Consider the following 27,736-nt stretch of genomic DNA (forward strand, 5'->3'; position numbering starts at 1 on the left):
TACTACAGTTAGTTAGGGCAATGCATGGTGAGGGGGGGGGGGGGGGGGGGGAATTGAACTCCTAAACCACCATTGGTGAGTCCATTTCCACAGTAATTGCAAATCTTGGGGAGCGACAGATTGGTAAGTTGAGATATTTTGCATATTTTTGTTCCATAATGTCATATGGGATAATGTTCTGGGGTAAGTCATATTTAAGAAAGAAAGTCAAACTGTGGACGAGTGATTGGCCATTGCAATTTACACGAGAAAGAATGTATAGTGACAGTTGTAATCCTGTGCCAGACTGCACCTCAAACCAGAACAATTAGGATATGTGAGCACACCTCCAGGCCCGACTCAAACTTTTTTTTGTCTCTGGTGCTTCCATAAATGGTTTTTGAATGCTACTAATGCAGTTTTGTTCACCAATATCTGGGTATAGCACCACAGAGAAAATTGAGTCAGCTGAGGAACATGACTTACCCTGCCACAGTGCACCGGAATGAAAGTAATGGATTGATCAGGGTGAAGTTAATGAAGATGCAAGCCAGTCCTCCAGCAACACTTTTCCCCCAGTAGTGTGATTCCCACATATCTGCAGATTGAAGCGGCCAATGAAAATTTGTACCAAGGCCGGGACTGGGACCTCTGTCTCCAGCTCACTAGGCAGATGCACTAATCACTATGCTACAACATCACAGTGGCTTTACACAACTGCATAGACTGCCCTATCATGCCTAGATATGGGTTCAAATCCCAGCCGTGATACGAATTTTCATTAATCACTTCTGTCTGTATATTTTAGGTCTGTTAGAATAATATCCAACACTTTCATTTTTTACCTTGGTGTGCATGTGTGAATTTTTTGCCGCCTTTGATAGTATCAGTTGCTTGGCAAGCAATAGTTGAGTGAGGTAGTTGTAGCGCTCATGTCGGTTTTTCATTGCAAGGGATACTGGAAAGACTGAAGCAGTGTTACATCATCAAATTTTGCTAGAAACTGGGTGTCAGCCAGGTGGAAACAATTGGAAAATCAGACAGCTTTTTAATGATGATGCAGGCACTGTGCAGATTAAGGAATGGTACAACCAGTTTAAAGACAGCTGCACAGTAGTGGAGAGTGAGCCACACTCCAGTCGGCCAACAGCATGCTGAAATGACCAGGTCATTGGCAAAATGAACAATGTGGTGATTCAGGACCATCATGTGGCTATCAGAGCAACTGTGGAAGAGGGGGCCACCAGCATTTTTTTGGCACATTCCATTATGACTGTAGTTTTGGCATGAAGTGTGTGTTGGTGAAATTCATGCTGAAATTGCCGATGACGGAGCAAAGGAACTTCAGGTTGAAGTTTCGCAGGACATTCTGGACTCCACAGACAGTGACCTTGACTTTGTGAACACCATAATCACAGATGACAAGTCCCGTGTGAATGAGTATGACTTGGAAACCAAACCCCAGTTGTCACAGTGGAAGCATTCCTCATCACCAAGGCCGAAGGAGGTCCGCCAAGTGTGCAGCAATGTCAAAGTGATGCGACTGCTTTCTTTGAGTTGTGCAGTGTGATAAACCACGAGTATATACCACAGGATCAATTAGTCTACAAAGAATGTTACCAAGATGTCCTCTGTCACCTATGTGATGCTGTGTGACACAGGAGACCCACTTGCCGTCAACAGGAAATTGGCACCTCCGTCGCGAGAAAGCTCCAGCACATTCCTCACACTTGATTCAGACATATTTGGTGAAAAACCAGATTCCGTGCTTCAACAGGCTCCTTAATCTCCTTATATGGTCATCTGCGACTTCAAGCTGTTCCCCAAACTCAAGAGGCTGTTGAAAGGAATGTCATATCAGATAAGAGAGGACATTATGGCTGCAATGACAGCTGAGCTAAACTCCATTCTGAAAGGGGTGTTTTTGGCCTGCTTCCAGCTATGGTGGTACCAATGGCAGAGGTGTGTGGGGCCCAATGCTCCAGGTAAGCCAGTTCTTTTTCCTCAGCCAAAGGTCAGATACTTTTCTAACAGATCTTGTATAAGTCATAGGTGTTTGAGACTTAAAAAAGTCTCTGGAACCACATAGTTTCATTTGATTAAAGCATGTATGCCTGGGTTTCAGGCAGGATCTCCCATTTCATGTCAGCCTGAGGTGCTATTTCAATACAGTTGGAGAGCCTCTGCAGTGCTGCTCAAGTTTAGGGGGAATACCAGGTGGACTGAGGAGTGAATGGGAATTTGATCTGAGGAGACAGGTAGTCCATGCAGCTGTGCAAAGTCACTGTGCAAGGTTTTTGTAGCGGTTAGCGTATCTGCCAAGTGAGCAGGAGACCTGAGTTTGAAATGTGACCTTGGTACAAATTTTCTTCATCATTTCAGTCTGCGTATATACATCATAGATGTTTGAGACCTGAGAAAGTCCCTGGAACCATATTGTTTCATTGATTCTCATGTACCTCCTGGGAGAACTTCTGGTAGTAGTGGTCAGAAAAACATAGGTGAAATGAGCAATGAAAATGATAGTTTGAGGGTTGATTGTATAAACATCACTGAGGATCGAATTTGACATTAAAACAGAAATTCAATTATGTTCAGGGCTCAGAGCTATTGTATAATGCTAAACTTGAATCCACCAAAGAAGTTTCAGATTTGATCTTAGGTAGCACGTAACATGATTGGCAACACAGCTAAAATTGGCTATTGATGTGATTGTTGCGCTTCAACTGCATATATTTATCATACATCGTAGATACCCAGTATTTATTGTCGAAGGTGTAATGCTATAACCGTGAGAGCAAGTAAACAGAAAAAGAAGCAATCATAAGACTTCTCTCAATACAAGAAAGATTTGCTGCTGGAAATAGTACTGGGTCAGTATAAAGGTATAACTGAGTGGGGGGTGGAGCGGTCATATAAAGTCACTGTGACCAACAAGATAAAGACAGGGAGAGAATCTGCTGTTCCTTTAATTCTCTCATGAGGCCAATATCTTATGTACAGTTCTGCAAGGTGTTGCTACATCTGCTTTAAATATGATACTGGACAAGTCATTGTGATTTACAGTACATGTTTTTAAATCATACAAGAATATTTACATTGATGTAGGCATAATATTATCACAACTGAAGGTTCAGCTTCTATACATTATATTTAACCCAAGTAATTCAATGTTCTTTTTTTTTAGTATTTGGCAATAAATTTTTATGTTTCAAGATATTCATCTATACTATAACATTATTTTTTGCGATAAATATTTATGGACAGCAGTTTTAAATTTTGAAGTGTCTTTTTTGTTTTAATGTTTGTAGGTAGCTTATTGTATAGTCTGTTTCCTGTTTGCAATGGTCCATTCTGTTTTAGTGTTGTGTGTGCATGTTGAACATGTATGTGCTGCTTTCTCCTTGTGTTATATAGGTGGATACTCTGGTTATTTGGCACAAGATTGCCACTATTTTCTAAGATTTTCCTTACAAATATGATTACTAGTAAAATGTACAGACATGGTAGTGGAAGGATATGTAGTTTCTTGAATGAGGGCTTGCATGAGCTTCTTGATGCAGCATTTTCTATGGCTCTTACAATTCTCTTTTGGCATATAAAATAACCTTTGCTAGCAGATGCGTTTCCCCAAAATATTATGCTGTATCGCCATAAGGATTCTGTCTGGGCTAAGTATAAATCTTTTAGTGTCTCTTTTGATGTGCAGTCAGGAAGAATTTTGATAGTATAGCAAATGGTATTTAATTTTTTTGTAATGTATTTTATATGTAGATCTTCTTGCATCCATATCCCAAGAAGTTTTGTAGAGCTTACATTTTCGAGGGTTCCAGTAAACAACTCTGGTGCTAGTGGACATTTATTTTGCACTGTGTGTATATGCATTTTAACTGTTTTTTCTGTTTATTACTAACAATGGAACCTCCCTATCGCCCCCCCCCCCCCCCCTCAGATTTAGTTATAAATTGGCACAGATGATAGGCCTTGAAAAACTGAACAAAGATCACTCGAGAAAACAAGAAGAAGTTGTATGGAACTATGAAAAAAATAAGCAAAATATACAAACTGAGAAGTCCATGTGGATGATAGATAACATCAAGGATAATGTCAGCTCAAGAGCGCCGTGGTCTCATGGTTAGCGTGAGCAGCTGTGGAACGAGAGGTCCTTGGTTCAAGTGAAATTTTTATTTTCAGACAATTATTTTGCGAAGCTGCACAGGTACACAGAGTAGTATTGTTTACGTGATCGTGTGTCAATTATCATAGTTCAGGCACTCACACATAATCAACTTCGTTCTCCAAAATTCCAGGACATGTTCAAATTTGCTTGGACATATGCAGGATTTGACGGTCTACACACAGAAAAATTTGAAAACATTAAAAACATATGTTTTGACAGAGCACAGGGAAAACAGTGCGACTGTGAAACTGTTGCATTCATTTGTTGCAGTTTGTGAGACAAACTCTTATGTTTTTATCACTTTTTTGGGAGTGATTATTACATACACAATAAAACCTAAATCGGGCAAGGTAGATGAATCTTTTTACCCATTCACCAAGTGTGCAAGTTAGGTGTGTTGACAACATATTCCTGTCATGTGATGCACATGCCGTCACCAGTGTCGTATAGAATATATCAAACGTGTTTTCCTGTCTAGGAATCACACGGTTTTGCGGTGCGGTTGCAAAACGCAGACACTAAACTTACTACAATGAACAGAGACGTCAATGAATGAGCGGACAGATCATAACTTTGCGAAAATAAAGGAAGTAAGCTTTTCACTCGAGGGAAGACTTGAACCAAGGACCTCTCGTTCCGCACCTGCCCACACTAACCACAGGACCACGAGGCTCCTGAGATCCGATTCTCCTTGATGTTGCTTATCTTGCACATTGACTACTCAGTTTGTATATTTTGCTTATTTTTTTCATAGTTCCACACAACTTCTTCCTGTTTCCTTGATTGATCTGTCTTCAGTTTTTCAAGGCCTATCCACTGTGCCAACTTATAACTAAATCTGAGGGGGGCGCGATGGGGAGGTTCCCTTGTAAGTTGTTTCCAGAAAACCAGTCTGTAATGTGGGTGGTACTTTTTTCAATCTCATGTAGTAATTCTTCTTTGGTCCTTCCTTTTATTATCTCATTTGTGTCATCCGCAAATTTTATTTAATTATGGCATGGGCTAGTTGGTTCCAAGTCATTTACAAAGAGTAGAAACAGAACTGGTCCTAGAATAGAGCCTTGTGCTACACCATACTTGATGCTCTGCTTTTTGAGCAGTATCACTTTATTTTGTTCCCTTCTTGGATAATAAGCTCAACTAATTCCTCTCTGTTTGGTAGATATGATTTTATCCATTTATACGCCGGGCCCCTAATACCTACAGATTCAAGTTTCTGAAGCAAGATGTTGTGATTGATGACATCGAATGCTTTAGAGAGGTCTAGAAATATGGCTGAGAATGTTCTTTAGTGTCTATTGCATTTAAGGCTTCATTTAGGAATGCAAAGATAGCTGTCTCAGTAGAATTAGATTATCGAAATCCGTGTTGAATATTTGATAAATAATTATTTTTTCTGTGAAACTGATTAGTCTTTTATAATAGATTTTTTCAACTATTTTGGAAAAAAAACAGATAATAGTGAAATTGGCCTGTAGTTTGATACTTCTGTTTTCATCCCTTTCTTGAACAGGGGTTTTACTTTCGCTATCTTCAATTTTTCTGGGAACACCTTTTCTGATAGAGACCAGTTATAGATGTTGACAAGTGGTCTGGTTATTAGGGGAGCACATTTTTTAAGATGTAGTCAGGGATATTGTCAGTACCAACAGAGAATTTGGGCTTCAGCTCTTTGATTATATAAAGTATTACCTTTTCATTGGTGGTGTATAGAAAGATAGATTTGTTATTTATAGTACATCTGGATTGATTTATAGGAGTACACTGTAAATTTTGGTTTATAAGATGTTTAGCTATCTGTGTAAAGTAGGAATTAAATTTATTTGCAATCTCTGTAGGTTCAGTTATCACAGTTGAGTTCTCCATTAGGCAGTTTTAATCTGTTCTGCCACAGTTTCTTTCCTGACAATATTCCATATGGCTTCTTTCATCTTATTGGTGGAATTTTTTATATATGTGTCATTTGCCATTATCCTTTGCTTGTTTGATAACATTTTTAATATCTTTTTATAGGTTTTGTAATAAGAATCAAATTCTGGTGATGTGAGTTGTTTGGACAATCTGTGCAGTAATCTTTTTTTGTTTGAAGATACTAGAATCCCAGGAGTAGTCCATTTATTTTTTGTTTTCCTTGTGTATATTTTCCTCTGGGTAGGAGGGAAGCGCAGTTCCAAAAAAGTTGGAAAAATGGTTAATAAATTTATTATATTTTCTGTCTGTGTGTTCACAATTATAAATCTCTTCCCAGCTTTCTTTTCTTAAGTAATGGAGAAAATTATTTATATTTTCATTACTGTAGTTTCTATTGGTGGTTGTCAGGCAGGGTTTAAGCTGTAGCTCTGTCTCCATGTTCAGAGAGAGTTTTTGAGCTTTGTGAGCCCCAAACTATTGTATAGTTCATTTTTACATCTACAAAAATCTGATCAATCGTGGAATGTGAAGTCTTTGTGATACGTGTTGCTGTTTCTATGTTGGATTTCATGTTAAAAGTTTGCAAGAGATTCAGTAATTCATTCTTTTCTTTGATGTCCTTTGCAAAGTCAATATTAAAATCACCACATAGTATAAACGTAAAGTTAACAGCAGCGTGCAATTGCAGTCAGATAGTCAGTGAGCCTTAGTTGCAACTGTTCTACAGTGCATTTCTCAACACAAAACCTCATCTTAAATGACTTGTTATTTAACTCCAAGAGTGGGTTCACCCTTTCACGTAACATGTCGGGAGTTCGTCGGGTCTTGTCATCATTGTCTTCAGTGGACACATCTGAATGCTCAGATATTTGTAATTTAAATGAAAGAAAACAATATAATTCACACCGTATGTGGTTATTGCACACAGAATTTAGCCCAAAACTGGTCCACAATTCTCGGAAAACGGAGTGTATGGTATGGTTGCAATGGTATGGAATGGCATGGTAATGTTGTTATAATTATCTTTGTGACCAATAAAGTCGTAACAAATTAGAAAATTTTAAGGATTGAGGTGCGTTCGAACACATGACGTTCTGTGCTGCAGTCCACTGTGCTACCTGTGATCCAGTGCGACGAATGCAATTGGGATTGTGGTTAATATATTTCAGAACACTTGCTTATGTCCATTTATCAATGCACATGTAGTTTAAGGATGTGTTCGGTAGTTAAAAATTTAATAAAAATTGCACAGTTACTGCTCCTTGAGCCGAAAGAGAACATATGTAAGTAATGTTTACTTGGTACTGGCTGCTGTCAAAATTCCCATACGTTACTGTTCACTGCAAATATTTCAATTTTTCCTTTCGTACTCTGCTGCTAAGTGTGTATAAAATGCCTTTGAACTAATCACATAAATTGTGAATCATCTCCCAACAGCTGGTATCAGACTGATCATTAATTACACATGGTAGCCTATAATTTCCTTAACCTAACATTCCAGATCATAAAAAAGTATTTGTCTTATCAGTGGTGTGAGAATGGCATATTCACATATTTACTTGCCATTTTTGTGTTAATAACAACTTTTTTGTTGTTTCAGTTGGTATCCGCTAAAAACAAAAGTATGAATTGATGTGCTACTACACTATAAACTGATGATTACAGCTGAATCTGAATTTGAAATGCGAATTTTCATTTATCAAATATGATCCAACTTCACAGCAATGTGATCTAGGGTTAACATTTATACAGTGTAGATTTTGAGGTTAAGCTTGATCCAAGATCATTTTCTGTCTTAACCTAAGGTTAAAATCTTTGGGCCCTGAGACAGATTTGGAAGCATTCTCAGCTAGCTTGTAGGTCAAAGTAACAGCTTGCAATATGTGGAAAAGAGTTGTCGCTACATATCTTTTACATTGCATGTTCAGCAAATTACTGCAGTGTGCGCTGATCTAATTTCATGCCGTTGCATATTCATCAATTTCACAATCACTGATGGATTCATATCATTTCAGTACATTTAAATGCCTTCATATACAGTAAATGTAAAATTTACCCCCTTGTCTGTGATTCATGTCATTTTGTATTTCTGTACAAATACTTTCAAGGCACTACTGATAGAAGCAAGAAGCTGTTGGTCTCTATAATGAGAAAAAAGTTACAAATGTATCTTATTAACTACTCATTATACAAATTATTTAATTAACTCATTTCAAGGTTTGTTAACTTAGGGCATGTATTCTTGCATTAAAGGAGTCCTTGCAATTTTTAATTTATGACCTGTGTAGGCAGCAATTGAATATAACTTTGATTACTGTTAAGTATTGTTATGGCACACAGAATCTGTTTCCGACAGCTGTTTCTCTGGGATGGAATCTACAGAATGTGATAATTAAGTCAAACATTGATTAAAATACCAGGTTTCTGAATGGTAATGTCAAAACTGGTATCTTCTCTTGTTAGCAAATACTTGGCTGCTACTAGTCCACAGATGTGTACTAGATTCTTTGAGGCTCGATCTTTAGCACCATCTTAATAATAATAATAATAATAATAATAATATTTATTCAACATCGAATAATCAAATACAATCCCTAGAAATAATACAGTTTCAGGACATCATACAGATTATTCTTCTGAATACATCAGTTTATAAATTACAAACTAAAGATTTGTTTGTATTAATACATTTTAGATTTTGATGGATTTTACATTTGGTAATATAGGATCACAATATTACAAATATTGTTTTTATCAACATTATATTAGCTGTAGGTTACTTAAAACTATGAGCTTGGCATACTTATGAAGCACTTTTCATACAGATATAATACTCGTCTAGGGAATAAAAAGGGTTTTCAATAAGAATTCTTTTTAGCTGATCTTTTAATTTGTTAGTAGGAAGGCTTGTGAGACTTTTTGGTAGGGCATTGGCCAGATTCAGCCCAGCATGAAGTGCATTTTTTTCATATAAAGCAGTTCTGTGGCTATTTACATGGTATCTGAACTTTTGCCTTGTATCGTACTGGTGCAGATCACAGTTGAAATTTGGATTTTTTGTTTGAACAAGCAATATAACTTTCAATATGTATACAGCTATAATGGTAAGCACACCTAATTTTGGGAACCGATTCCGACATGATTCTCGAGGTTTGGCACCACAAATAATTCTGATAACTTTTTTCTGTAGTATTAATAATGTACTTAGGTTGGCTTGAGTTGTTGCACCCCATATTTCTACAGCATAGTTTAAGTTTGTTGAGAATAGGGCATGATAAGCAGTTTTTAGTACACTCATGTCCTTACAATATTTGCTAATCATATTTATAGCAAACACATTCTTCGACAGCTTACATGCTAAGGAAACAATATGCATGTCCCATTGTGCTTTACATGTGTTAAAAAATTGCTGTGTAAGGGAATTCATGATCCCATCCGAATTAGATGTGACAGTCAGATTTGCATTTTAGTAAAATGTAAAAATGGCTGACACAACCACATAACTCAACTCTTGGTGACACCAGAAATCACGTGAAATGATCTTATCGTAAGTTTTATGCATGTGAGCCAAGACGTTTAATCCTTTATTAACATTTTACAGCCATGCCTTACCTCCAGCTAAAATGGAAAATTCTAAGCTTTGTACCTGGTTGAAAAAATTTAAAATTTATGATCAGGGAAGTTTACACAGAAAACACAATTAATTTTTTAGTTATGAGCATTAGAGTCGAAGTTCTGAGCCTTAACAGTAGTTTTCATTGCCGGTAGCTGAGTGGTCAGCGCGACAGACTGTCGATCCGTAGGGTCCAGGCTCGATTCCCGGCTGGGTCGGAGATTTTCTCCACTCAGGGACTGGGTGTTGTGTTGTCCTAATCATCATCATTTCATCCCCCTTGACGCACAAGTCGCCGAAGTGGTGTCAAATCGAAAGACTTGCACCAGGCGAATGGTCTACCCGAGGGGAGGCCCTCGTCACACGACATTTTATTTTTTTATTTCAAAGCTCTGAAATTCTATTGCCTTAAGGTGTATCCTTAATAATGTGTTTTTCTTCACAACATTGTTTCTGACAAAGTCCACAACATGTTTGCAACTTTGTTGTCCTCAGCCACACTAATAACAATCATTTCTGTGAGTATATTTCCGTAATCAGCAACATTGAAGATGTGGAAAACATTTCTCAATACATATTCACATTGTGTATTGAATAGAATGTTGCAAACATTGATAAGCAGTAGAAATCGCAAACAATGTAGCAAACATTTCTGCAAAACATTTTTCAAACCCAGTTTTAGAGACTTGACGTAGACATTCCACCATGGGTTGCCGTGTAGCGGGTCATGGGTGCAATAACTGCTACTGAGGAGTGAAAGAGCATTTTAGATGTCAGAATGTGATGGCTCTCCCACCTAGGCATTGTGGGTTCGATGGTTTGGCAAGTGGGAAGTTGCAGAGAAACAATCGACGAACATTACAATTTTTTATTAGTCCATTAAAACTGAATTTGTGTGGGTGCACCCTCTTTTGCAGCTCAGTGTGCCGTGGCCTCAAACTATTTCCCGTCAGTGCAGCAGATGAGGCAGGCAGCTAGTGGCGCTTCACATGCTGCTGCGATGCGAGTTGCTTGCCATGGGACTTGACTTGACTGCAGGCACAAGGTGGTCAGCAGCATCTTCAATATTGTGGGGGTGCCCATCTGTTCATGCTTTAGACCAGGAGGTCGTGACATATGTCAGCAAGCGGTTCTGTTTAGGTGGTGGCAGAGTGTTGGCTGCCACAGGCCTGAGCAGTGAGGCACCAGTCATCAGTTCAGAGCATGTGGGCAGTTTTGGCAGGTGCGTCATAGGTACAGCATCAACTGCAAGGCTGTGACTGAGACAGGCTGAGTGCAGTGACGTTGCCCAGCTGGTTGACTTCTGTAGTGGCAAGGTCTCGTGTAGTTGGCATACATCGGTAGTGCTGCATCACATGTGGCAGCTATATGTTGTCGCACTGCTGATGGGGTTGGATGTCTCCTGCCCAGCTGAAGTGAATGTTAGGAGCTGGCAGTTGCCCCAACGACTTTGTGACTGGGAGGGGGTAGGTTTGGACTGTGCCCCATTTGGTGGCAGAGTCAGTAGGAAGAATGTTGGCAGCCTTGGGGTGGCAGCTGACATGATGATGATGATGATGATGATGATGATGAGATCCCATACGCTGAGAATCGTAGGAGACGATGTGGAAGACCCACACTGCTGACTAGGCAAGGTCCTAGCAGAGGTGGTTTGCCATTGCCTTCCTCCGACCATAATGGGGATGAATGATGAGGATGAAGATGACACGACAACACCCAGTCATCTCGAGGCAGGAAAAATACCTGACCCTGCCCAGAATCGAACCCGTGCGCGGGAAGTGAGAATGCTACCGCAAGAATGCGACGTGTGAACAGCTGACATAGTAGGTGTCAATTCGAAGCAGCCAGCTTTGATACAAGACAAGGCAGTCCTTGTTGCAGTTGAGGTCATGTATGTGGTGGACTAAGTGCCATCAAATGTATGGAAATGCTGCTTACTTCCCAAGTGAGCAGGTCATGATTACGGAGCTGCTGGCATGGCATAAGTGATGAGCTTGCAGATTTCAGTATGCATTTGGATTTTGGTGTCAGGTCCTGTCTTGTGTCCCTGCTTCTACACTCCTTCCTTCCTGGGCTAAGTCAACCCAACAATTTCTTGAATGGCTAAAGTCTGGTTGCTACAAAGGAGCTGTTCCTACAGTTCATATTTAAGAAACATTTGTCCAGAGTACAAGTTCTGAGTTAGCTGCTCTTAGTCTGTATTCTTTGTTCCCCTATTTATATGTTCCACCTTCTTGTGCTCAGACACAGTCACAAAATAATCCAATAAATGTACAAAATGGGAAAGCAGAGTTGACTGTTGCAATGCAAACACTGCCAATCGGAGCACTCAAATCAGGTTTCGTCATTCTATGTACCAAGATAGCATATGCTAATAAGTTAAAACCTCATTTCCTGTATGACACAGACACAGGGTCAGCTATGATTTTTGTACAGCATATGCTAGCTTCTAGCACATCAGATGGACCTAGAAAAACTGTTACAGGTTTTTGTAGAACAGCTGTAATTTTGTCAGGCAGTTTTGCATTTAAACCATCTCTTTTGCTGCTAAATTGTCAAAGCTGAAGCAGAAGTACGAGTCATTCATACTTCATAATGATAGACAGCCCTATTCACACAAAAAAGAAACTACTGAATAATATTTTTAAATTCGAAAGAAATGTAATTGCCTGAATGCTTCTTAAAGGTAAAACATCTGCTGTTGGACAGATTTTTCTATAGATGATACTCAAAATTGTAATTGGAAGGAAGAGAGTTTATATAAACTAAACATTTTATTCAAATTAATAATGTGAATATAATAGAGGGAAACATTCCACGTGGGAAAAATATACCTAAAAACAAAAAAATATACCTAAAAACAAAGATGATGTAACTTACCAAACAAAAGCGTTGGTATGTTGATAGAGACACTAACAAACACACATACAAAATTCAAGCTTTTGCAAACCACGGTTGCTTCATCAGGAAAGAGGGAAAGATGAAAAGATGTGGGTTTTAAGGGAGAGGGTAAGGAGTCATTCCAATCCTGGGAGCGGAAAGACTTACCTTAGGGGGGAAAAGGGACACACACACACACACACACACACACACACACACACACACACACACACACACACACACATATCCATCCGCAGACATATGTAAAGGTAAAGAATTTGGGCAGAGATGTCAGTCAAGGTGTAAGTACAGAGGCAAAGATGTTGTTGAATGACTGGTGAGGAATGAGCGGCGGCAACTTGAAATTAGCAGAGGTTGAGGCCTGGTGGGTAACAGGAAGAGAGGATATACTGAAGGGCAAGTTCCCATCTCCGGGATTCTGGTAGGTTGGTGTTTGTGGGAAGTATCCAGATAACCCGGACAGTGTAACACTGTGCCAAGATGTGCTGGCCGTGCACCAAGGCATGTTTAGCCACAGGGTGATCCTCATTACCAACAAACACTGTCTGCCTGTGTCTGTTCATACGAATGGACAGTTTGTTGCTGGTCATTCTCACCTAGAAAGCTTCACAGTGTAGGAGGGTCAATTGCTAAATCACGTGGGTGCTTTCACACGTGGCTCTGCCTTTGATCGTGTAGACCTTCTGGGTTACAGTTCTGGAGTAGGTGGTGGTGGGAGGGTACTCATACATGGGACAGGTTTTACACCCGGGGCGGTTACAAGGGTAGGAGCCAGAGGGTAGGGAATTTGGTTTGGGGATTTCATTGGGATGTACCAAGAGGTTACGAAGGTTAGGTGGACGGCGGAAAGCCACTCTTGGTGGAGTGGGGAGTATTTCATGAAGGATGGATCTCATTTCAGGGCAGGATTTGAGGAAGTCGTATCCCTGCTGGAGAGCCACATTCAGAGTCTGATCCAGTCCCGGAAAGTATCCTGTCACAAGTGGGGCACTTTTATGGTTCTTCTGTGGGAGGTTCTGGGTTTGAGGGGATGAGGAAGTGGCTCTGGTTATTTGCTTCTGTACAAGGTCGGGAGGGTAGTTGCAGGATGCGAAAGCTGTTTTCAGGTTGTTGGTGTAATGGTTCAGGGATTCAGGACTGGAGCAGATTCGTTTGCCACGAAGACCTAGGCTGTAGGGAAGGGTCCGTTTGATATGTAATGGGTGGCAGCTGTCATAATGGAGGTACTGTTGCTTGTTGGTGGGTTTGATGTGGACGGATGTGTGAAGCTGGCCATTGGACAGATGGAGGTCAACGTCAAGGAAAGTGGCATGGGATTTGGAGTAGGACCAGGTGAATCTGATGGAACCAAAGGAGTTGAGGTTGGAGAGGAAATTCTGGAGTTGTTCTTCACTGTGAGTCCGGATCATGAAGATGTCGTCAATAAATCTGTACCAAACTTTGGGCTGACAGGCCTAGGTAACCAAGAAGGCTTCCTCTAAGCGACCCATAAATAGGTTGGCGTACGAGGGGGCCATCCTGGTACCCATGGCTGTTCCCTTCAATTGTTGGTATGTCTGGCCTTCGAAAGTGAAGAAGTTGTGGGTCAGGATGAAGCTGGCTAAGGTAATGAGAAAAGAGTTTTTAGGTAGGGTGGCAGGTGATCGACATGAAAGGAAGTGCTCCATCGCAGCGAGGCCCTGGACGTGTGGAATATTTGTGTATAAGGAAGTGGCATCAATGGTTACAAGGATGGTTTCTGGGGGTAACAGACTGGGTAAGGATTCCAGACATTCGAGAAAGTCGTTGGTGTCTTTGATGAAGGATGGGAGACTGCATGTAATGGGTTGAAGGTGTTTATTTACGTAGGCAGAGATACGTTCTGTGGGGGCTTGGTAACCAGCTACAGTACCTCCATTATGACAGCTGCCACCCATTCCATATCAAACGGACCCTTCCCTACAGCCTAGGTCTTTGTGGCAAACGAATCTGCTCCTGTCCTGAATCCCTGAACCATTACACCAACAACCTGAAAACAGCTTTCGCATCCCACAACTACCCTCCCGACCTGGTACAGAAGCAAATAACCAGAGCCACTTCCTCATCCCCTCAAACCCAGAACCTCTCACAGAAGAACCCGAAAAGTGCCCCACTTGTGACAGGATACTTCCCGGGACTGGATCAGACTCTAAATGTGGCCCTCCAGCAGGGATAAGACTTCCTAAAATCCTGCCCCGAAATGAGATCTATCCTTCATGAAATACTCCCCACTCCACCAAGAGTGGCGTTCCGCCGTCCACCTAACCTTCGTAACCTCTTGGTACATCCCAATGAAATCCCCAAACCACCTTCCCTACCCTCTGGCTCCTACCCTTGTAACTGCCCCCGGTGTAAAACCTGTCCCATGCACCCTCCCACCACCACCTACTCCAGTCCTGTAACCCGGAAGGTGTACACATGTGAAAGCACCCATGTGATTTACCAACTGACCTGCCTACACTGTGAAGCTTTCTAGGTGAGAATGACCAGCAACAAACTGTCCATTCGTATGAACAGACACAGGCAGACAGTGTTTGTTGGTAATGAGGATCACCCTGTGGCTAAACATGCTTTGGTGCACGGCCAGCACATCTTGGCACAGTGTTACACTGTCCGGGTTATCTGGATACTTCCCACAAACACCAACCTACCAGAACCCCGGAGATGGGAACTTGCCCTTCAATATATCCTATCTTTCCGTTACCCACCAGGCCTCAACCTCTGCTAATTTCAAGTTGTCGCCGCTCATACCTCACCAGTCATTCAACAACATCTTTGCGTCTGTACTTCCGCCTCGACTGACATCTCTGCCCAAACTCTTTGCCTTTACATATGTGTGCTTGTGTCTGTATATGTGCGGATGGATGTGTGTGTGTGTGTGTGTGTGTGTGTATGTGTGTGTGTGTGTGTGTGTGTGTGTGTGTGTATGCGCATGAGTGTATGCCTGTCCCTTTTTCCCCCCTAAGGTAAGTCTTTCCGCTCCCGGGATTGGAATGACTCCTTACCCTCTCCCTTAAAACCCGCATCCTTTCGTGTTTTCCTCTCCTTCCCTCTTTCCTGATGAAGCAACCATGTGTTGTCAAAGCTTGAATTTTGGGTGTGTGTTTGTTAGTGTCTCTATCAACATACCAACGCTTTCATTTGGTAAGTTACATCATATTTGTTTTAAGATATAAACATTTTATTCAGGACTGATGACTTGTCACCCACAAAAAATACTCTTCTTTGCAAAACATAATTATACACTTTACTTAGACATGTGCTTAAATTTTTTACCATTGACTGGAAAACATATCTGCAATCGCTGTCGAAGAGATAGATTAATAGATGAAAATACATTGGATTTTTTTCTGTTGCGTGATGTGGCAATTCGATGGCGCATATCAACTGACATATTTCGGGCTTGGCAGTAGGCTGTATTTTTCAGAGTTCCCCCATAGAAAGAAATCAAGGGGAGTCAAATCAGGCAACCAGGCTAACCATCATACTGCAGCATTCCATCCTATTCAGTGGTCAGAAACTTTTTTCATTTAGTATTTGCATTGCAACATGAGGAGAGTGAGCTGAGTAGGTGTCGCGTTGGAGCCACATACGCTGTCGCTTATCCAATGGTAGCTCTTCTAGAAGAACAGGTAGGATGTTTGTAAGAAAGTGTGTGTATGTATTTCCATTTAATATGCTTTGACTGAATTAAGGCCCCCACAATAGAATTTCTTACAATGTCACGTCATATGTTAACACTCCACGGTTGTTGGTATTATATCTGATAAGCCAGTGGTGATTTGCAACTGCCCAGTTGTGCATGTTATCTAAATTTACTTTATTGTAGGTCATAATAGTTGCGTCATTGGTAAGAAACACATTTTGGTAAAAATATCTCCCAGACACTGCAGAGCAAACCAACAAAGTTGTATATGACTTTTGAAACCACGTCCTCCGAGTGCCTGATGTAGTCGTAAGAGCAGAATTTATGCCAATGAGAGATGTGAATGACACTCCTCTGGCTGATTCCACGTTCCTTGGAAATACGTCTTGTGTCACCATGTGGACTGATTAGTGTCACACCTTTTTTTGTGTGCTGCGCCAGTTGCAGTCTTTGTCCTCATCCTCATCTTCTGTTTCATGTTGAAGCTGCCTGTTCGCACTAGTAACCTAACAATTGGTGTTTGTGCTCGGTGGTATGGACAATGATCCACTACAGTTCAAGAGGAACAATGAAGTACATAATTACAATACCAGAAGAGAAAGTGTACATTAAGATTGTCTTTAGCACAAAAATGGGTGCACAATGCTGTCACAAAAATTTTTGATTACTTACCCAGTGATATAAAATGTCTCACAGCCAGCAAAGTAAAACTTGATAAAAAACTGAGAGAGTTTCTTCTTGACAACTCCTTCTATTCCAAAGAAGAATATCTGTTACTGTAATTTGTGAAAGATAGTGATTCACATCTTTGTATCTTTTATTTTTGGAAAAAAAATAGAAATATTCAGAATGCACAAATTACTTTGTGATGTAAATGTAAAATGACTCATTCCACTTCAGTATGTTCCGTCATGCAGAATTATCCATGGAAAATGTAAGTAATTAACTAAATTAATGTAATTGAATAGATAAAAAATCTACTCACCAAGTGGCAGTAGAACACACACATAAAAGAAGGTTATAATTGGGCAAGCTTTTGGACCCAGTGGCTCCTCCTTCAGGCAGAAGGGTTGAAGGGGAAGAAAGAGCAGTGAAGAAAAAGCACTGGAGAGGTCTAGGAAAAGTGGTAGATTTTGGAAAAGTCACCCACAGTCGCATGTCGGGGAGACTTACCGAACAAGATGAGAGGGAAAGGCTAACTAAATTAAATTTTAACTTGATTGACCCACAATTCTACAGAGAACATGTATGCAATTTCACTTCTGTGAGTGCGCCTGTGCTCCCTCTGATTGAGCGATATTCAACAGAGGGTGCTAAACTCGACAGAGGACACTCGTTGTTTATGTGTATGTGCCACTACAATGATTTTTGCTGTACACTTAGTGATACATACCAGCATTGTACAGTGTAAAATTCACTTGAAGATAGCTGCCTGGATGTCAGGCAGAGGACATTGACATCATCTGGCTGCAATCCCAAAACCTTGTGGATTGCTCATTTCTCTCAGAAAATTTCAAGAATCACACAGGCAAAGAAATAATTAATATTGAAACCACAGATAGCATGTGCAGATATGCATGCAAAGCTGTATTGTGAAGATAATTCGTAATGGATTTGGAGACAACTTAAGCAATCAAAGGGGTCTGTCAGCCTCTAACAGCCAAAATAGAAGTGAGCAAAGATAATGTATCCTCAGCAAAACCATTACTCCCTCATCACAGAAGGTGAAAATTCACTCAAAAATAAGTTGAAAATGAAGAATAAGGATGTAAAACTATTGTATTTTAAACACCAGCTACCTCTGACATAGATTAAGCAAGAAACATCTCTGAAAGATGACACTTATACTTTGGTGGAATTTGAACTATAGGAGGCCAAAGATCCTGGCACAGACAAAACATAACTATATACATCTTAAAAAGACAGTCCTTCTGGTCCTCTTAGTTACTTGTACTAAGATGCTAAAGTACTCTAGGAAGAATAAACTGATTTGTGAAAGGGCAAAAGATAAGATCATTGTGTTTGTCAGTGACACTTCTAACTCCTCTTTTGTTGCTCTTAGAACCATTTACAAGAAGTAGCTTTATCAGTGCATGTCAGTAAAAGTAGCTGTACCGATTCATGTGCTGCTTGCAATAATTGTTTATCTGTTTAGCCCTACATGCTCATATTAACAGTAAAGTCTTCAAAAACCTCATTCCTTTCAATTAATTAATTAATTAATTACACGCAGTTTTCTGTAAATCCCATCATGAAGGATAACCTTTACAGATATGAAACATGTCAAATTATACTCTAACTGGCAGAAGAAGCCACTGCATTTACTTGAATAGTGTAAACTAGCAACACATTGTGACTAGTACTGATCTACCCACATTCATAAGTATGAGGATTATGTGAATCAGTATTAGATTATATGCATGGTGACATGTATAATATGTAACTTCTCATTTGTTTTTTGAACAGTTCAAGATATTGGAATGAGATTTTCAGCAAAAGTATCACCAGTCCTGATCATTGGATAGGGTGAAATGCTGCAGTAAATAACCTGCCACCCCCTTCATTTGAATCTCCTATGACCCATCTTCATTAAGGAGAATGGGCAGGTGGGAAATGCCTCCATTTCAGTAGTGACAAGTAAGTAGCCACAGAGCAGTCGTAAAAGGAAAACTAAGTGGCAAAAATTCAATTTTTGCCACAAAAGCGATTCACTTACATATGAGGACATACTCATTTGAAATAGTTTTATCAAGCCCCTTCTGAGATGATATAAGTATCTGACTGTATGCATATGCCAAATAAAGTATGGTCGAGAGTAAATACATTTTATCTTAGTTGTGCAGGGCTATCTTTTCAGTACATATAATGATGGAGCCTGTCATGAGGGCCCCACTTAACACTACTAACGCCACAGTAGCCAATTACAGCTGTCATGCTTTTCAACTTTTCTCAGTGCCTTTGCAAAAATTTTCAATTACAAAATTAACAAGTGTTATATACTGTATTTATCTCTTCAAGAGCTTTTGAATGGTGCTAAAAAGGTATGTCATTCTATTTCAGAAAAACATACTTGCTTCGACATCTTCGTTGACACAACTGTGAAGAAGATTAACCATACAACAAAATTAATAATCTCTGCATATTGTCATTTGCTGAAAACCTCATTCCGATATCCTGAATCATAGGCAAAATGAAAAAGAGGGCATAAGATGCACATCCACAAAACCAAAACAAAGATAGTGGACTGTAGTTGAATTACATCAGGTGATGCTGACGGAATTCATTTTGCAAATGAGGCACTTGAAGTGGTAGATGCGTTTTGATATTTGACAGCAAAATAACTGATGATGGCAAAACTGAGGATATAAAATGTAGATTGGCAATGGCAAGAAAAGCATTTTTGAAGAAAAGAAATTTGTCAACATCGAGTTTAGATTTAAGTGTCAGGAAGTCATTTTCTGAAAATATTCGTATGGGGTGTAGTTATGTATGGGAATGAAACATGGGCAATAATTGGTTTTGGCAAGAAGAGAATAGAAGCTTTTGAAATGTGGTGCTACAGAAGAATGCTGAAGATTGGGTGAGTAAATCATGTAACTAATGAGAAGGTACTGAATAGAACTGGGGCGAAAAGAAATTTGTGGCACAACCTGATTAGGAGGAGGGATTGGTTGATAACACACATTCTGATACATCATTGGATCATCAGTTTAATACTGAAGGTAAGTGTGGGACATAAAAATCATAAGAGGGAGACCAAGAGACGAATATAGTAAGCAGATTCAGAAGGTTGTAAGTCGCTGTAGTTATTCAGAGATGAAGAGACTTGCACAGGATAGATTAGCATGGAGAGCTGCATCAGACCAGTCTTTGTACTGAACACCACAACAAAAACAGGCAAAATGAAAGATATGTTAGGTGTTACATGATTTATGTTCATGTGTACTACTCAGCTGCTGTTCTTATCTGCTGTTTAATCTTAATCATTTATGCAACTTTATTGATTTCACTGAACACTCTTAGCAGTTTATGTACTGAAAATGCAAAAACCTGCATAATATGAACATTAGTTTTATCCGGAATCCTTGAGTCCAGATATTGTGATAAATTTTAGAAGTGGCTTATAAGGTATTCTTTTTAAGTATGGCATTGGAGACTCATGGAGGAACAAAGATACTTTAAGGAGTAATGGTAACAACTGATCAGATCGTAGAGGTGTTGAATAACCAAAAGATACATAAACAAGACTGAGAACTTCTGATCCTATCAAGGATCTTTGTTAATGCCAGATGTTGTAGCTACAGGTAAACAAGCTGGGATGATGAGCCACCATTTCCATCCCTTTGTGTCATGATTTCTTTTATACAATACTTCAATTAATCTCAAATCTCCTTTACATCTTTTCCTCTGTAAAGCCACTATAGTCTTCAGTAACATTAAACCTTCTCCTTTGTTCAGGCGAAGTGTTCATTAGTGCAGTGATGCATGGGAGTATTTGGTAAAGACAGTGTATGGTCTGCTATATAAATAAAGTCAGAACTTATTGATTAGATTTTTAGATTAGTTTCAGTTTTTATTCCATAGACCCAAAAATAGAGATGAGTCTCGTGGGTGTGGAATGTGTCAGAAAGTATAACATAAAACATTAGAATGTAAATAAAACAGAAAGAAACTTCCACATGGGAAAAATATATTAAAAACAAAGATTCCAAGACTTACCAAGCGGGAAAGCGCCGGCAGACAGGCACATGAACAAAACACACAAACACACACACAGAATTACGAGCTTTCGCAACTGGCAGTTGCTTCGTCAGGAAAGAGGGAAGGAGAGGGAAAAATGAAAGGATGTGGGTTTTAAGGGAGAGGGTAAGGAGTCATTCCAATCCCGGGAGCGGAAAGACTTCCCTTAGGGGAAAAAAAAGGACAGGTGTACACTCGCGCACACACACACACATGGATATGTGGGTACAAGAGGGGTAATAAATAAGACAACAATTGAGAAATTCAGGAAACTGCTCAAAGAAATGGACTGGATAGATGTTTACAATACATCTGACTCAAATGGAAAATACAAAGCATTCATTCATTAATAGAGTTGCCTCCACTTTTCAAAATTGTTTTCCCCTAAAGGTAACTCAAATCACACAGAAGTCAAAAAATAAACTGTGGATTACACAAGGAATAAAGATATCATGTAGGACAAAAAGGAGACTGTATGTACTATCTAGGAACAGCTCTGATGTTAGGATTGTAATGTATTACAAAGAATACCGCAAAATATTGAAGCAAAGAATCTAGAAATTTTAATTGAAGCAGCTTTATTATGAGAGAAAGATAATTACACTAGGTAATGTATGGGATACTGTGAAGACACAGACAGGTGGGGCCAAAAAGGAAAAGGAACAGATAGCTCTAAAAATAAATGAGACTTTGGTAACAAGTGCATGTAGTGTTGCAAACCTCTTAAACAAGTACTTACTGACAGCTTGGGGTCATCAGATTCAGTGAACAGTGGAATGGAGTATCTGAGACCAGTCTTTAAAAATACCTTCAGTAAAATGGAAATGACACTCACATCCCCCAAAGAAGTAGCATACACTGTAAAATCCTTATAATCTAAGTATTCCAGTGGGTATAATAACATATCAACAACAAAGTTAATTTAAGAGTGCTCATGTGAGTTGACTTCTGTCTTAATTTATTTGTGTAATCAATCTCTTATCAGTGGAACATTTCTAGACTGGCTAAAATATGTTGAAGTTAAGCCTCTTTACAAGAAGGGGGATAAAGAGATATCATCAAACTATTGACCAATTTCATTTGCCAGCTTTCTCAAAAATATTCAAAACGGTTGTGTTCAAGTGCCTACTTAAGCATCTGACTGCAAATAATATATTGTCCTAGTTACAGTTTGGATTTCAGAGTGGTTCTGATATAGAGAATGCTATTTACACTTACAATGAGAATGTAGTTAATTTGTTAGGTAATAAATTAGAGGCTACTAGCATTTTCTGTGATCTGTCAAAAACCTTTGACTGTGTGAACCACAGCACTCTCTTAAGTAAATCAGAATATTATGGTGTCATCGGCAATGTTGCGGAATGGTTTAAGTCTTGTCCAACAGGAAACAAAGAGGGGTGTTTTGAAACACTTGTGCAGTAAGCAGTCAGTCTTCATCTGACTGGGAATTAATTACATGTGGTGTTCCTCAAGGTTCCATCTTGAATCCATCGCTTTTTCTTATGTACATTAATGACCTCTCATCTGTTACATTGCCAGATACTAAGTTTGTTTTGTTTGCAGATCATACAAACATTGCAATAAGTAGCAAGTCAAGTACAGATTTAGAAATAGCTGCTAAACAAATTTTCACTGACATTAATAAGTGGTTAAAAGTTAATCCACTGTCTTTAAATTTTGAGAAGACTCACTATATGCAGTTCAGAATCTGTAAGAGATTTCCTTCCAGCATGAGTATAACATATGAAGACATGTAGATCAAAGAGGTGGACTGTTAAATTTCCGGGATTACAACTCGATAATAAATTCAGTTGGCAAGGGAATACCACAGAATATCCATGTGTGTGTGTGTGCGCGAGTGTACACCTGTCCTTTTTTTTCCCCTAAGGGAAGTCTTTCCGCTCCCGGGATTGGAATGACTCCTTACCCTCTCCCTTAAAACCCACATCCTTTCACATATCCATGTGTGTGTGTGTAATCCACAGTTTATTTTTTGACTTCTGTGTGATTTGAGTTACCTTTAGGGGAAAACAATTTTGAAAAGTGGAGGCAACTCTATTAATGAATGAATGCTTTGTATTTTCCATTTGAGTCAGATGTATTGTAAACATCTATCCAGTCCATTTCTTTGAGCAGTTTCCTGAATTTCTCAATTGTTGTCTTATTTATTACCCCTCTTGTACCCAGATTTAATAGATTTTTTATCGTGACAACTTTCAGCATTTAACACAAGATGCTGCATGTCATGATCAGATAGCCCATTTACTGTTGCTTTTGTGATATGACTTTTCCCCTAGATTTGTCTGCAAAGATATTATCAATAACAGTCTCAGAGCATTTACATATCCTCATAGCAAAGTTTACAGTAGGAACTAAATTGAATGATAATGTTACTGACTGCAGTAATTGTTCCCTGACAGAGCTTTTCAATAAATCCACATTAAAATCCCCAGGAACCACTATTTCCTTGTTTTTTACTATGAGACGGGACAGCAGAGCTTCGTGATTTTTTTATGAAGAAGTTAAAATTTGCTGAAGGTGATCTGTATATACCTACTATTACAAAGGACTTATTATGAAATACTACTTATGTTGCACAAGCTTCTAAGTGCTGCTCTGAGCAAAATTTATTAATTTCAATGGTCTTGAAATCAAAACAGTTTCTGACAAATATGGCAACTCTTCCTTTCTCCATATTTTCTGTACAGAAATAAGAAGCTAACTTGAACCCTGTAACTTTTAATGTATCTATACCAGTGGTCATATGATGTCCAAAGAGGCAGATTATATCAACTGGTTTGCCCAGCTCTGATTCTTCAACGCAAGTAAGCAACTCATTAAGCTTACCTCTTAGTCCTCAGATAATCTGATGCAATAGTGATAACTGATTTGTGCACTGATTGAATTACAACTGGATGAACCTAATTTTCCTGCCAATTTTTGAGTATCTTTAGTTTCAATCAGAGGCTGTCTGCATGGATTTTGTAGATTAAAATTTGCTTTCTGGCTGCCTATTTTATCATTGTGAATGTCATTTTCAGCCTGTCTCTGAACATCTTTTGTTTCTGCCCTCCCAACCCTAAAAAACTGCTGATCTGTCACTTGTAACCACTGGTACTTTACCACTTGTGACAGTGCCTCCCCTTAAGTTATTTGCTATTAGCCCAGACAGTTTTCCCTTCCCTTTCCTGTTGAGGTGAAGGCCATGCCTAGTATAGCCCCACCTGCTGATAGGGTCAACACGAACCACACCGATATGAGACCCGATATCTGATCCAAGCAGCCGTTCCACCTCTAAATTAACTCTCCTGACAGAAGAGTTTAAATGAGGCCAGTCATGGCACCTCAGAACAGACACAATCGTAACACCAGTATGTCTCTTTGCTGAAGCTAGCTTTACCAGGTCACTCTCGTTTGAATAACTAGGGTTCCTATCTATGCTGTTGCCCGCCCCATCGTCTATTACCATGGTGTCTTCCTTTGTGAAGTCTACAAAGTGAACCTACACCCTCTATCACCTGAGCCAGACTTGCACTAGGTTTAAAAAAGCTTGTGACCTAGTAAACTGACCCTAGTCGATCCTGCAACAATTGGCCAACACTTCTACCATGTGAACTACTGATTGTCCAATCAAATTCAAGACACATTTTGTCAGTCATAGAGTAAGTCTTCTGATACTTGACAAGTATTCTGGAGGTGTAAGTAATCACTTGTTCTCTTTAAACACATTCCTGGATCACAATTAGAACTGTATTCACCCCATAACTACTGTGTAGTTTCATCTTGGAATTCTCATAAAATAGTACATGTACACTAAGTAATCAGACCTGCCAGCATGACAGAAACATCACTATTAGAGGTGACAGACAAGTGACACTTGACAGTGAACTGGAGTAATATACAAGAGAATCTATATGCTTACTCTACGGGAAATGTACACAGTTTTGTAGTCTCTGAATAACATGGACTGTTACCCACTGGCATTCACTACCAAAATTGTGGTTTCTGTGGTGAGCAGATCAAGAGGGAGTCAGTGAGTACGGCAACATGTACAACAATTCAGTGAAGCGCTGTCTAATGGGAAGGATGAGGAATTGAGTGGATGAGTGTCTGTAATTACAGATGACTGTAGAAGACAGAAGTGATATTGATTTCCCATGACAGAGCTGTGCCTTCTTCACAGATTTCCTATTCAACAAAATTGCGAGGTAGCATGAATTTATGCAAACTGTATGTTCACTGAACTGCATGCTTTCTCAGAGAAAACCTTGCAGAGTTTTGAATATTAAATTCTTGACTGTGTTTAATATGATACTGTGAAGAAGGTAATGACTATCTGAATTACATTGTGACTAAGGATGAGCTTGGAGTTACATAAGACCCAGAAACAAAATGACTGGGGATTGAATGAAAGGGTATGTTGTTATAGAACAACAACCAGTCTTTTCCTGACCACTCAGAAACTCCAGTGCTTAGTGTTTTGGAACAGACAACATGGAAATTCCACATAAACAGTCCCTCAGTCACAAAATGTAATTTATGCTGTTCTATTGTTGGCTCTTTATGTGACCTCATATCAGTTTAGAAACTGCATTTTTAAAACTTTTCGGAAAAACTGAAGTAGGAAACAGTGTGTGTAAAGTAGTTAAAATGAGATAAAGGAATGTGGAAGGATAAGTATTAGCAATGGAAAGCTTGATGTTACTAATGTACAATGATTTATTCTTTTAATAGATCTGCAAAAAAAAGTGACTTGCCCTAGACAAATTTTCTCTCACATTTATTAACTAATATATCCTCTTTTATATATTTACTTTTAAATAATACTTGGGTAACACTCACAAGCAATAGTATCTAACAATGTCTCGTGTGTTCTGTTTTTGTGAATGTTTCAGATTTTCGCTACTTCTTTTGGAACCAGGAGAAATATATTTTGAAGACTTCAGTGCATATATGTTTCATTCTGATGCAAGTGAAGTAGAAATTGAAACCAGAAAAGATATTGGCCGTCTTAAGATGTGTTCCAAATCCATTGTTTTTGAGCCTAAAGATATCATGAAGCCTCTCATAAAAGTACCTCTGAAAGAATGCACCAAAATAGATGAGTGGAACAATAATGTATTTTCTAAGTAAGTATGTGATTTAGAGAGAAGCATGCTGTTCTTTTTGCTTGTGACACTGTTCGTTGTATTACACAGTGCTCCACAAAATAACAAAGCACGAACCGTAATAACCTCAGTTCAACTGTTAACAGTAGAACACAAGTCGTTTTGGACCATGAACTATTTGCGTTCAAGTGCAGAGCCCAAATTGATAACCAGCTCCTAGATAATGCATGTCTGTGATGACTGTTGCACTACCCAGTTCTTCCATTGTAGGATGTTCACTGGAAGAACTGGGTAGTGCAGAATACATCGTAGTCAAGATAGGTCCAGGATGTAGCTAGGAACTGCAGTTTGAGCAGTGAAAGATAAACAACTGTTGCTCCAGCTCCATAGTCCATAATTTATGCACCATTCACATGTCCATATGACTGTGTTGGTGGTATGAAATTGGAAGATAAAACACACCCAATGAACGTGAACCAGGAAAGGGAACCCCGTGTCTGGTTAAAGTTCATTGACGATATCTTGATGATCTGGACACAGGACCAAGACACTCTGTGCTCGTCTTGCCACTGTCTCAACACCTTCTCTCTTGTTTCTCCTCAGCCCAGCATGACACCTTCTTGTTGTTGATCTCCACTTTGTTGATGGGTCCTTAAAAACCTCTGTCCATATCGAGCTCACTAAACACTGACATTACCTGCATATTGATACTTCCACAGTAAAAAGTCTCTCCCATAGAGTCAAACCACCCATTGACAGCACATCTGCAATGTTGAGCAACCCCTTATGTCTTACTAAGACCTTCACAGACAGGCCTTAAGTTTCATATCTAGTTTACAAACACATGTCCCCTACTATAACCACATAAGGCCATACTGCCTTTTGCACAACCTTTTACGTGGGCTTGACCACCAACCAGCTGTCCACCTGAATGACTGACCAACACTAAACTGTGACCAAGAGCAGGGTTTTCCACCTAACTCTATTTGCTGTTTTGAAACCCAAGCCACCTGGCTCCTTCCCTCCAATCCTGCAGTCCTCTTAGCCTTGATATCCATTAGCATCTGTCTCCCCTAAACATTCAATTCATTCACATTATTGTGTGGTCCAAGCAATTGCCTTATCTAGAGCTAGCCCACCAAAGTCACATTGCTATGCTGTGCAATTTCTGCCTCTCCTTCAAATCTGTCAGGCACACTTCCTCTGGTATCCATCTCTGCGTAAGTTCAATGCTCACCTCTGCCAATTGACCTCGATGTCCATTAGAGGGCACAGTCTCAGTGCAGCACTGTGCGTGAGCATGAGTGCGTTACTTATCTTGCCATGTGAATACACTGGCCTCGCGGCTAATATAAATACGAGGTGCATTCAAGTTCTAAGGCCTCCGATTTTTTTTCTCCGGACTGGAAAGAGATAGAAACATGCGCATTGTTTTAAAATGAGGCCACGTTCATTGTCAATACGTCCCAGAGATGGCAGCACCGTACGGCAGATGGAATTTTACCGCCAGAGGCAAGAATGAGAACTGTTTTAAATACTTAAAATGGCAACGTTTTCCTTACTTGAACAGTGTGCAATCATTCGTTTTCTGAATTTGCATGGTGTGAAACAAATTGAAATTCGTCGACAGTTGAAGGAGA

At 39.5% G+C, this 27,736-nt stretch overlaps 1 protein-coding gene across 1 annotated transcript in view; it reads left to right on the forward strand.

Annotated features, from left to right (window-relative positions):
* LOC126335440 (protein FAN-like) overlaps window positions 1–27,736 on the forward strand; it is a 185,014-nt gene that overhangs the window by 3,999 nt on the left and 153,279 nt on the right. Inside the window, exon 2 of the mRNA XM_049998722.1 lies at window positions 25,884–26,117. Coding sequence (XP_049854679.1) covers window positions 25,884–26,117 — 234 coding nt within the window. The remainder of the gene's footprint in view (window positions 1–25,883; window positions 26,118–27,736) is intronic.

The sequence above is a fragment of the Schistocerca gregaria genome, chromosome 2 (assembly GCF_023897955.1).
Source record: "Schistocerca gregaria isolate iqSchGreg1 chromosome 2, iqSchGreg1.2, whole genome shotgun sequence".
Classification (NCBI taxonomy): domain Eukaryota; kingdom Metazoa; phylum Arthropoda; class Insecta; order Orthoptera; family Acrididae; genus Schistocerca; species Schistocerca gregaria.